Here is a 12,513-nt window from a genome sequence, read left to right as displayed (position 1 = left end):
TTCCTTAATGCTATTTCACTGGATTTCTTTTATAACAAATTTAATACATAGCAAACATTGGTTAATATCCATGTTTTGCACTCAGACTACTCTGGATTTGCCTTCTTTCCTTTGATCTGTTCCAAAGTGTGTTCATTTAGCCATTGTTCTATATTACCATCTGTTTCACAGTTACGCTGCATTGTAAAAACTCATTTTCTACTGGGGATTCTGATCCATTTTCTACTGGGGATTCTGATTCTGATCCAACGCCCCTTAAGAGGGCTTGCATGCCCTGGATTATGCTCTGTTTCTTCTCCCAACATCTCACATACATCATGTCTCACCGTTGTATCTTGCTTGATCAAGACGTAGTCAATGACCCCGGAGTATCTTTCCCGTTTACCCTGTGGGGCAGTGGGCAGAAAATCAGAAGTTAGCCACATTTCGGCATGGATCGGCAGTCCTTGCGTCCAATCTTATGCTCTTGCTAGGTGCTTCAAATATTCGTAGCATCAAGCCATGAACTTCCAGCAGAAGCTGGCCGCACTTTGGGGCCCAGGCCATGGGGCTAGGAACTTACCCTCTTTATTGTCTTTTCCTGCATGCAGAGTGTGCACACACGTGTGTGTGTCTTTAGTGACGGGAAGGGGAGATAGTCTGAGCTCCAAGAAATTTCTTGGGCCTCGTTTTGCACGGAGGGACACTGGGAGACAGCCTGGGTGGTTCTTTTTACCTTGATCAAGGATACCAGGAGGTCTTTCAAATGGCCGCTGGTCCCAGAAGCAACATCTTTCTCAAGGTCCGATTTAAAATCTAGGCACAGTGGAGGAAGCAAGAAGGACAGAAGTCCCCATCAGACATACTACGTACATAAACCTCTATCTTTAAAAAGAAAGAAAGAAAAAGACTACACACTTGCTTTTTGTTTCATCCCCCCGCCCCGCCCCGCCCCGCCCCATCATGGCAATTTTATTTTGTTTTTTACCGTGCTTATAAAAAGCCAAGATTTCTTGGAGTTGCCGGTTTGTTCGAGTGCAGAGGATTTCAGTAAGTGTGTCCACCTCTGGGCCCTGAAAACAGTAAAGTGATCTGTTTATCAGGCATTTTACAGTCTAGAGAGACAGAGATAAAGAAACAGTGAGAGAGAGAGACAGACAGACAGACAGACAGACAGAGATAAAGGGACAGAGAGAGACAGAGATAAAGGGACAGAGAGACACAGACAGAGATAGAGAGACAGAGATAAAGGGACAGAGAGAGAGAAAGGGACAGAGATAAAGGGACAGATAGAGAGACAGACAGAGATAGACAGAGATAAAGGGACAGAGAGAGAGAGAGAGAGAGAGAGAGATAAAGGGACAGACACAGAGATAAAGAGACAGAGACAGACAAAGGGACAGAGAGACAGACGGATGTAGAGAGACAGATGGATGTAGAGAGACAGACAGAGATAGAGAGACAAATGGAGATAGAGATAAAGGGACAGATAGAGAGACAGACAAAGGGACAGAGAGACAGACAGAGATAGAGAGACAGAGAGAGATAAACAGACAGACAGAGATAAACAGACAGACACAGACAGAGATAAAGCGACACACAGAGAGCGAGAGAGAGACAAAGGGACAGAGAGAGAGAGAGACAGAGAGAGACAGAGATAAAGGGACAAAGAGACGGAGATAGAGAGACAGACAGACAGAGAGAGACGGATAGAGATATGAGGCTGTTTGTTGTTTTGCATTGTATTTTGTTCTTTTGCGCTTTATTCTTTTACCCTTTTTGTAACCCACCAGAGGACGTTTGTTATTAGGCAGATAAAAATACAATCAATCAGTCTACAAACTGTGTCAACGCTTGCCTGCTAACGGCAGCAGCATCTTAAATGGCAACAGGTCTGTCTTAGGAGGGGGCGCCTGAGCAGCTGCCATGACCACACCTCTCCTGGTGGCCATGGGGTGGGGCTGGATGAAGGGGCTTGGGGTTGCCTAGCAACCACTGGGCTGAACATCTGGATTCGGACTGCCAGAGAAAGGCGGGTATAGGGCCCAGGAGGACGGGCAGCCAAAGACCCACATCCAAATTCAGAATCAAGGGGGTGTGATTTATACGATTTATATATCCCGTGCATCCATGGAATGACGGCTGCACCTTCAGGGCTGTGTTGATCTCATGGGCGTCATACTGTGCAGCTGGCCTGAGCAGTCCCACGACAAGACCCTCCAGATTCCCAGGAACAGCTGCTTCTAGAGTCTTCAGCAAGTCCTGGGGTAGGAAGAAAAAATGCTTTGGAACACAAGCAGGGAAACTGCGGCCTGCCAGATGTCTTTGGACTACGCCTCCCATCATTTTCAGCCAGCATGGTCCAATACTTCTGGAGGGCACCAGGTTAGGGAAGGCTGCTTTAAATGCCAGCAAGACAGATTTCCTCCTTCCCCACCCCGCCATCATAATTTATACTGGGGAACAGCCTTGCGACTGTATTCTGAACCGACTGGAATTTCTGAACAGTCTTCAAGGGCAGACCAACACACAGCATGGTGCAGTAGTCTTGCCTGGCTGGTGCCAGGCCAGGAATAACTGCAGCCAGATCACACATTCTTCCAGGAGGGTGGCAAAGGAACTGAAGCTGACAAAAAGCATGCCTCACCGCAGATGACACTTGGAGGGACGTCTGCTGGGTCAGATCTAAAGCACACACCTTTGCAGTTTGAAGAGCAGCCCCGTCTTATGCTGTTCTTCCCCTCCCAACCTAACCTGTTTGGTGAAGTCTAGGAACTCCTTGGAGATTTGCTGGCGCTGCTCGTTACTCCGGTTTGTCAGCAGGTCAGTGATAGTCCTGTATTCAACACCTACCATGTCGGGAAAAGACACCCCATCTAAGAAGCAGCCACAAAATCAGGGTTCTATGCGTCCTTTCCTTTTAAATTTTATTTTAGAATTCTGCATCAGGAAAAGTCACACTTCTCAAGTGAGCCAAACGTCCCTTTTTATAGAACTGGTTATTTATCATCTACCATTTTGCTTGTTAAATTTCTGTCCCACCTTTTGGACTGGAATGCCTAAGGTGGCATGTGACAAATACGAGACCACCGTTATGGGTTTGAGTCCTGACACAATAAAGTCAAAGAGAACCAGGTTTTCAGAAACCAACATAGAGCAGTGTAGGTTGGAGGGACCCAGGTTGGATCCCTGCTAAGCCTTAAAACTCACTGGGCAATGATAGGCCTGTCACCATCTCTCAGGTTAACCTACCTCACAGGGTTGTTGTGTGGATTAAAAAAAAAACTTGGGAAGAAGGAAATCCACCAACACAACAGCTGTGATAAATGATTGTTACAAATTGTTACCTTTGCCGCGGACAGCTTTAAGGAGCAATTGGACATCTCTCTCCACGTCAAAACTCAGGTGGGGTCGGATAGTCCCCAGCGTGCCCCACACCGAAGTCTAGGGCAAAGCAGGATAAGAAAGTCAGAAGCCTGAATCTCGGTGAACTAGAGCGGGGATCCGATCACGTGGCTGAGGACAGATGCAAAGACGTGTTACACTCGGGGCGGGAAAAGAAGAATTAATCCCAGCAGTCTAGAGCAGTTTCCCCCCATGCTAAAAAGGCTGAAATGCTTCTCCTAAAGCTTCATTACAGGCAGCGAGAGCTTTAAGCTAAAACATGCTGGTGTGTTGGCCACACCTCTTTTGCCTTTGGCTCCGCCCACCACTGCAATGTGGCCCCCGAGAGCTTCTCTGAATTTTCATCTGGCCCTTTGGCTAAAAGAGGTTCTGCACCCCTGATATACAGTTTGGGGTCAGCAACTGGCAGCCCCTGAGGTAATCTGGCCCTTTGCAGGATAACGCCTACCACACCCCACCTCCCATCTAGCTGCCGGCCCAAACATTAAAGGGGCAAATGGCAGTTTGGGGAAAGGGCCTTGCCAACAAGGTCCAGCAACAAAACGGCAGCTTTCAGAAACCGGTGGGAGAATATTTGTATCTCTCCACCTCCATCCTGACTGCCCTGCTGCCAACCTGCACATCCCCTTCCTTCCACAAGAAACCCAAATGGAGACTGAAGGGGGAAATTCCTGAGGATTGCTCTTCAAGTTTGGTTCCATTTGTCTAGGGCTCTATCAAGACCAGGGTTTTCTCTCTCACTACACGTGTTAAATGTAACGTGTACATGTTAGATGATGGTCCTGGGGGATCTCAACTTCCATGCCGAGGCCGCTGTATCCAGGGCGGCTCAGGACTTCATGGCCGCCATGACAACCATGGGGCTGTCCCAACATGTCATCGGCCCAACGCATATAAAAGGACACACGCTTGATCTGGTTTTCTCGACTGGGCAGGTGGATGGTGATCTGAAAGTGGAGGAATTAACATCTGTCCCTTTGTCATGGTCAGATCACTTCCTGCTGAGGTTTAGACTTCTGGCCGCCTTTCCCCTCTGCAAGGGTGGGGGACCTATTAAAATCTGCAAGGGTGGGGGACCTATTAAAATTGGTGGTGGCTTCTCCTGCCAGGGCCTGCAGGAGAAGCCACCACCACCACCACCACCGGGGAAGAGGCACACCTGCTGCTGCTGCTGGGCCTGCCGCCACCGCCACCAGGCCTTCCCTGTGGACTCCTGCCTGGCATTTTTAAGGGGATTTTAATTGTTTTATTTGTTGTTTTATTTTGTTGGGGGGGATTTTGTTGTGTTTTTAGGGGTGGGTAGCCTGCCTGATAGGCGGGAGCGAGGGGGCATGTGTCCACCTGATGGAGGCAGTGGGGGGAGTGTTGGGGGCCAGAACATACCGAGGCTGGGTGGCTGGCGGAGCGCTAGGGGCAGGCCATGCCAGGTAAGGGAACAAGGGAGAGATGTGTAGTATCTGTCCCCTGCTCCGGGCCTGTCCAGAGCCAAAGGATGGCTGGGGGAGGCGTGACCCCATCTTCTGGCCTTCGTTTGCTGCTCTGCAATGCCAGGTCTGTTACCCAGAAAACCTCCCTCATCCATGACATGATCCTGGATGAGGGTGCAGACCTGGCATGTATTACGGAGACCTGGCTGGCCGAGGCTGCTGCTCCATCCCTTGCAGCCAAGTGTCCAGCTGGATTTTCGTATGCACAGCAGCCGAGGGCTGGGGATCGGGGAGGGGGAGTGGCTGTTATCTACCGAGAGTCCTTGGTCTTCACCAGACCCCCTCTCCGGGAGACCAAGGTTGCTGAGTGCATGTACTGGAGGTTGGCCCCGAAGGGCAGTCTGGGGATTCTGCTCGTGTACCGTCCACCCCGCTGCACGACTGACTCCCTGGCCGAGGTGCTGGAGGTGGTCTCTGATGTGCGTGTGCAGTCCCCTAACTTACTGGTGTTGGGGGACTTCAACGTACATTCGAAGGCCATCCTCACAGGAGCCCCTCGGGACTTCATGGAGACCATGGCCTCCTGGGAGCTGCACCATATTCTAACTGGGCCCACCCATGTAGCCGGTCATGCACTAGACCTTGTGTTTGTTTCTGGAGAAGCGGGGAGTGATCTGGAAGTCGGGGGTATATCCACCACCCCCTTGTCATGGTCAGATCACTATCTGGTGATGTTGGACTTCTCGGTTCCACAACCCCTCCGCAGGGGTGGAGGACCCATTAAAATGGTCCACCCCAGGCATCTTATGGATCCAAATGGATTCCTGAACGCGCTTGGGGATTCTCTGGGGCATGCCAACGGCCACTCGGTCGAGACCCTGGTGGGTGGCTGGAATGCCGCAATCACTGGGGCATTAGATCAGGTGGCTCCGAAACGCCCTCTCCCCCTGAACAGGGCTCGGACTGCACCATGGTTCAATCCGCGGTTACGAGCTCTGAAACAGGAGGTGAGACGGCTAGAGCGCCGGTGGCAGAAGTCTCGCTCCAAAGACGATCAGACACGGGCTAGAGCTGTATCTTCAGCCTATCACGTGGCAGTGAAGGCAGCAAAAAAGGAATATTATGCTGCCTCCATCGCGTCTGCAGAGTGCTGCCCCAGGAGGCTGTTCCAAGTGGTCCGGAGCCTGGTCGGTCCTGTGGCTCCGGAACCACTGGAGCATTCTAAGGCCTCCTGTGAGGCTTTGGCAAGGCACTTTGCAGATAAAATTGATCAGATTAGGTGTGTTACTCTGCACACTGTGGATACAGTTAGTGAGCAAGAGGCGGCCTGTGGCAAACCGGTTTTGTGGGATCGGTTCCAGCTTCTTCCTCCTGATGAAGTGGACAAGGTGCTTTCATCTGTAAGGCCAACCACCTGCTTACTTGATCCTTGCCCATCTTGGCTCATTATGAGCTGCAGAGAGAGACTGGGTGAGGGGATCAAGGCAGTGGTGAACGCCTCCCTTGAGGAGGGAGTGATGCCATCAGCCCTCAAGGAGGCAGTGATAAGACCGCTCTTAAAGAAGCCCTCCTTGGATCCTCAAGTTCTGAACAACTTTCGCCCAGTCTCAAATCTGCCATTTTTGGGCAAGGTGATTGAGCGGGTGGTGGCGGTGCAGTTGAAGGCACACTTGGAAGAAACTGATTATCTAGACCCATTTCAGTCGGGCTTCGGGCCTGGGCATGGGACAGAAACGGCCTTGGTCGCCTTGGTGGATGATATGAGGAGGGCTCTGGATAGGGGTGAATGCTCCTTCCTTGTTCTCCTCAACCTCTCAGCAGCTTTTGATACCGTTGACCACGGTATCCTCCTGGACCGCCTGGAGGGGTTGGGCATTGGAGACACTGTATTGCGGTGGTTCCGGTCCTTCCTCTCCAGCAGGTACCAGAGGGTAGCACTGGGAGAGGAGGTTTCGGACCCGTGGCCACTTACTTGTGGGGTGCCACAGGGTTCCATCCTCTCCCCGATGCTATTTAACATCTATGTGAAGCCACTGGGGGCTATCATCAGGAGGTTTGGGGTGCAGTGTCATCAATATGCGGATGACACGCAGCTCTACCTCTCATTCAAATCTTCACCAAGGTTGGCCGTAGAATCCCTGTCCAAATGTCTGGAGACGGTGAGTGGCTGGATGGGGAGGAATAAGCTGAAGCTGAACCCTGACAAGACCGAGGTACTTTTGGGGGGAGACAAGAGGAGGCTGGGGGATGTTGACCTGGTGTTGAATGGGGTACGGCTACCCTTGAAAGACCAGGTCCGCAGCCTGGGGGTCATTTTGGACTCCCAGCTGTCCATGGAGGCTCAGGTGTCAGCTGTGAGCCGGACAGCGCTGTATCAACTCCATCTGATACGGCAGCTGCGCCCCTTCCTTCCCGACCATCTGCTCCCATCGGTAGTACATGCCCTGGTCTCCTCTCGTTTAGACTACTGTAATGCGCTCTACGTGGGGTTACCCTTGAAGACGGTTCGGAAGCTGCAGCTGGTACAGAACGCGGCGGCTCGCCTGATTAAAGGCAGCCGCCGGCGAGATCACATCACTCCAGTGCTGAAGGAGTTGCACTGGTTACCAGTTGTTTTCCGGGCCAAATTCAAGGTGTTGGTTTTGACCTTTAAAACCCTATATGGTTCCGGCCCAGCCTATCTTGAGGAGCGCCTCCAGCAACACCAGACAGGCCGCTTAACAAGATCAGCCTCGGATGGCCTTCTCTCTGTCCCATCAGCCAGGACAGCTAGACTGGTGGGGACGAGGGAGAGGGCCTTCTCTGTGGTGGCCCCCACTCTGTGGAACTCCCTCCCTAGGGAACTCCGCCATGCCCCCTCTTTAATGAGCTTCCGTCGTGCATTAAAAACGTGGTTGTTCAGGCAGGCATTTGGGGTGGGTTAGGGTATTTAAAAAAAAAAATATGGTAAAATTTTATTGTTTTAAATTGTTTTATGGTGGGTTGTACATCGCCCAGAGTGGCTGGGTGACCAGTCAGATGGGCGATTAATAAATTAAATAAATAAATAAATAAATAAATAAATAAATAAAATGGTCCGCCCCCGGAGATTAATGGATTCCGACGGATTCCAGAGGGCTCTGGGGGACTTTCCTGCTGGTGTGGCTGGTGCTCCTGTCGAAGCCCAGGTCGCTCTGTGGAATGCAGAGATGACTCGGGCGGTTGACACGATCACGCCCAAGCGCCCTCTCCCTCTGAGCAGAGCCCGGCCAGCTCCTTGGTATACCCCTGAGCTGAGGGCAATGAAGCAAGAGGGGAGACGGCTAGAACGCAGGTGGAGGAAAACTCGTGCTGAGTCTGACCAAGCACAGGTAAGAGCCCACTATCGAGCCTACTCTGTGGCGGTGAGGGTGGCAAAGAGGCAGTTCTTTTCCACCAGCATTGCATCTTCTCAGTGTCGTCCAGCGGAGCTTTTCCGAGTGGTTCGTGGCCTGTTACATTCTGGGCCAGGGAGAGAGACGGTGGAACCCTCGGTAGCACGCTGTGACAAGTTTGCGCGGCACTTTGAGGATAAAGTCGCTCAGATTCGTCATGAATTGGACACCACCATTACTGCAGTTCCATTGGTAGAGGCGTTCAGAGCACCGTCTGGTCCAGTTTTATTGGATGAGTTTCAGTTACTGAGGCCTGAGGATGCGGACAAGGTGCTTGGCCAAGTCCGATCGACCACTTGTGTGCTTGACCCTTGCCCTTCATGGCTTATTAAATCAAACAAGGAGGAGTTGTCCGGCTGGGTCCAGGAGGTTGTAAATTCCTCCTTGAGAGAGGGAGTGGTGCCTGCCGCTTTAAAAGAGGCAGTAATTAGACCACTCCTGAAAAAGCCTAACCTGGACCCAGAGGATGTTAACAATTATAGGCCAGTGGCCAGCATCCCCTTCCTGGGCAAGGTGCTTGAGCGGGTGGTTGTAGGACAGCTCCAAGCACTCTTGAATGAAACGGATTACCTAGATCCATTTCAATCGGGCTTCAGGCCTGGTTTTGGAACGGAAACTGCCTTGGTCGCCCTGTGGGATGACCTCTGCCGGGAGAGGGACAGGGGGAGTGCGACCCTGTTGATTCTCCTGGACCTCTCAGCGGCTTTCGATACCATCGACCATGGTATCCTTCTGGATAGGTTGTCTGGGTTGGGAGTTGGAGGCACTGCACTACAGTGGTTCCGCTCCTACTTGGATGGCCGATTCCAGAAGGTGGTGCTGGGGGATTATTGCTCTGTGCCATGGCAATTGTGCCATGGGGTTCCACAGGGCTCTATTCTATCCCCCATGCTGTTTAACATCTACATGAAACCGCTGGGGGAGGTTATCCGGAGGTGTGGGCTGAGGTGCCATCAATATGCGGATGACACCCAACTCTACCTCTCTTTCTCATCAAAACCAGGTGAGGCAGTGGCTGTTCTGAACCAGTGCCTGGGCACGGTAATGGACTGGATGAGGGCCAATAAACTGAAACTCAATCCAGACAAGACGGAGGTACTGTTAGTGGGTGGTTCGTCTGCCCAGCTAGGTGATAATCAACCTGTTCTGGAGGGGGTTGCACTCCCCCTAAAGGATCAGGTTCGTAGTTTGGGGGTGCTCTTGGATCCAGAACTGTCACTTGAGGCACAGGTGAACTCAGTGGCACAGAGCACTTTTTATCAGCTTAGGCTGGTATACCAACTACGCCCTTATCTGGACAGAGATAGCCTAGCTACAGTTCTCCATGCTCTGATAACTTCTCGTCTGGATTACTGCAATGCGTCATACGTGGGGCTGCCTTTGAAAACGGTCCGGAAACTTCAGCTGGTCCAAAATAGGGCAGCAAGATTGTTAACAGGGACTGGCCTGCGAGCTCATATTACGCCAGTACTTTTCCAGCTGCACTGGCTGCCAGTCCATTTCCGGGCCCGAGCTGGTGTTAACATTCAAAGCCCTTAACGGCTTGGGGCCAGGTTACCTGAAGGATCGCCTCCTCCCATATGTGCCTGCCCGGACCTTAAGATCATCCTCAGCGGCCCTTCTCCGTGAGCCCCTGCCAAAGGAAGTGAGGCGGGTGGCTACTAGGAGGAGGGCTTTTTCTGTTGTGGCACCCCGGCTCTGGAATGAGCTCCCTAGTGAGGTTCGCCTGGCACCTACATTGTACTCCTTTCGGCACCAGGTGAAGACCTTTTTATTTTCCCAGGCGTTTTAGCTTTCTAAATTTTTATCTTTGCTGTTTTAAATCTGTATTTTAAACTCCTGTACTGCTGCTAGGTTTTATTATGGTTGTATTGTTATATTGTGGTTTTAATGTTCTATATATTTTAAATTGTTTTATTGTGTGTTGTTTGGTTTTAGTTTTTGTGAACCGCCCAGAGAGCTTCGGCTATTGGGCGGTATAGAAATGAAATAAATAAATAAATAAAAGTAAATGATCACAGCAAAGCTGGAAGGCGGTATTAAAAACTGCAGTGGGGGAGCTAACTTTGGCCTTGGCTGAGTCTTTCCCTCCTTCAAGAAGCGCCTCTCAGCGTGAAATGGCTGGACTATGATTTGATTCTGTTTCTCTAGGACTCAATCACATTCGGGGGTTGCTCTCCCGCTCCAGGTGTTAAATTAGCCTCAGAAAGCTTGGAAAAATGGTGTTGCTGCTGCGAAGGGTCACTCTGCTTATCCTTGACTACATTTGAGCATCACACATAAACGTCACGGGCTCCACCAGTTGCATTGCACAGCTTTGGGTCCTGGTGCTGGCAATGTTTTCTCCATTATAGGAAGCTAACCACTGAGGCTAACTCTCCGTGCATTTAACAGAGCGGGTTCTACGGCCCCCAGATGTTTCTGCTGCGGTCTGTGCTGGCACCACCAGCAAAACTCTTTGTCACTGTTGCAACAACACAGCTCACATTGTAGGATATTTCCCTTTTCAGCACAGCCCTCAAGTAAAGGTAGCCTCTGAGCTGGGAATATTACGCAGTAATGCAGCAGCCTTCCCCAACCTGGCACACCTCCAGACGTATTGGACTACAGGACCAGCCATTAGCCACGCTGGCTGGGGAGGATGGAATTCCAATCCGACACACCCAGGTCGGGAAAGGCTGTTATACAGGGTCAAAAGAACTAGATCTGGATCACGATAGACCCTCAGACGTCGCAAGCACCTGTCTTTCTTCGGGGGAGGCTTTCCTCTGGCCTTCCTCCATATGTGACAGCACCTTGCAAAGGCTTCCTGGGTTCAGCGATTCACACGCTATTACGGTGCTCCAGCGTTGGCAGCCAACATTGCAAAAAAGTCAGAGGCCGGACCACTTTAAGCCCCACAGACCCCGTCACTCACCTTGTCTGCCAGGGGTAGCTGCCTGAGGATTTCATCGGCCAAGGATTGCTTCTCGGGCCCATTCCCGGGTGGCATCCTGCAGCTCACAGTCGCCAACTCCAAGCTTGCAAACGTAACAGATACGAGTGGCAGGAATCACAAACTACATCACGCCCAGGAATCCCACTTTCTGGGGAGTGGGGGTCTGCCATCTAAGTACCACTTACTCAGGAGCAAGCCCCCATTGAACTCAGTGGGACTTAGTACTGAGTAAACACTTGCTCCGGAAGCCGCTGCCGCTGTGTGCATTTGCATCAGAGTCCATGACATTAATTACGCTTTTCATGTAATTGTTTTCATGCTTGTTTTACTTATTTTCTTGTCCTGATTTTGGTCTTACTGTTCTTCGATGCCTTGAGCACCCTTTTGGGGTGGAAAGGTGGCATATAAATCAAAATAAAATTATTGTTGTTGTTGTTGTTATTATTATTAATAATAACATTGATGACAGAGTTATATGGGCAAAATTACACAGGCCCCTGCCCACAAGGAGGTTCCAGTCCAAGCTAGACAATACGGAAAGCAACAGAAGGAGGAAGAGACAAAAATAGGGAGGGGCAAACATAGGCAAACACAAGTCAGCCATACTTGAAACTCGGGGATCAGACTAACAAGGGAAGCCCGGGCCGAGCAGGAAAGGTGGTTCGAGAGGATGGATTTGAAGGCAAGAGTCTGGGGCCACCGCTTCCTTTATCCTGTATCCTTTGCAACTGAGTGACAGACAGAAATGCAACAGATACAGCATTCTTCCCTCAGTGCTAAATCTCTGCCCTTGGCAGATGAGCTGCTCCTGTTGAATTTCTACCCACCATTCAGCCAGTAAAAGGATTCATAGGAGCAGTCCTTGAGGTCTGGGGGAGAGAAGGAAGGTAGTAAGTGCCGATTCCGAATTCTAAAAGGTCACACACTTCCTCCCTCTCCTTCCTTTTCCTGGTTTCTGTCTCCAGGTAAAACCCAAAGAGATATCAGCCGTTCTGCACGCATCAGCATTGAATCAAGCCCCAAGATCCACACCGCAAGAAGTTGCCAACTTTTGTTCTCTTTTCGCTGACCCTGCTTCTGTGACTTTTAAAAACAGCGGGAATTAAGCAGGCGAAGCTTTGCTGGCATGGAGGCACCAGGGAAAGGTTGGCCCGCGCCATCTGTGCATACCAGGTCACTCGCAAAGACACAAGAGCAGAGCCAGTTTAAAAAGCTGGCAACTCTCAACCGCGACCATCCAAGCTCAGACATGCAGCCGGAGAACGTACCTGGCTGCTCCCATCTCGGTCTCTTCCCTGGGTGGCAGTGAGCACATTGTCACAAGGTGGACAGCGGCGGTGGCTGCCACCCC

The 12,513-nt window shown here is 51.0% G+C and overlaps 1 protein-coding gene across 2 annotated transcripts in view; it reads right to left on the bottom strand.

Moving 5' to 3' along the window:
* ANXA9 (annexin A9) overlaps positions 1-12,513 on the bottom strand; it is a 21,240-nt gene extending 8,727 nt beyond the window's left edge. Inside the window, exons 1-8 of one of the 2 annotated variants that reach the window (XM_084823443.1) lie at positions 12,431-12,489; positions 11,142-11,244; positions 3,327-3,423; positions 2,734-2,828; positions 2,128-2,241; positions 968-1,052; positions 716-795; positions 327-386 (exon numbers count right to left, since the gene is read on the bottom strand). In XM_084823443.1, coding sequence (XP_084679569.1) covers positions 327-386; positions 716-795; positions 968-1,052; positions 2,128-2,241; positions 2,734-2,828; positions 3,327-3,423; positions 11,142-11,244; positions 12,431-12,477 — 681 coding nt within the window. In that variant the 5' untranslated portion in view covers positions 12,478-12,489. Of the gene's footprint in view, positions 1-326; positions 387-715; positions 796-967; positions 1,053-2,127; positions 2,242-2,733; positions 2,829-3,326; positions 3,424-11,141; positions 11,245-12,430 lie in introns of both variants that reach the window. The other variant, XM_084823444.1, reaches the window with a different exon arrangement.

This window comes from Heloderma suspectum, chromosome 17 (genome assembly GCF_057233095.1).
Source record: "Heloderma suspectum isolate Gila_16-S chromosome 17, 16-S_ref, whole genome shotgun sequence".
In the NCBI taxonomy this organism is placed as follows: domain Eukaryota; kingdom Metazoa; phylum Chordata; class Lepidosauria; order Squamata; family Helodermatidae; genus Heloderma; species Heloderma suspectum.
The sequence above is the reverse complement of the archived record's forward strand: the minus strand, read 5'-3'. Positions and strand labels throughout refer to the sequence as shown.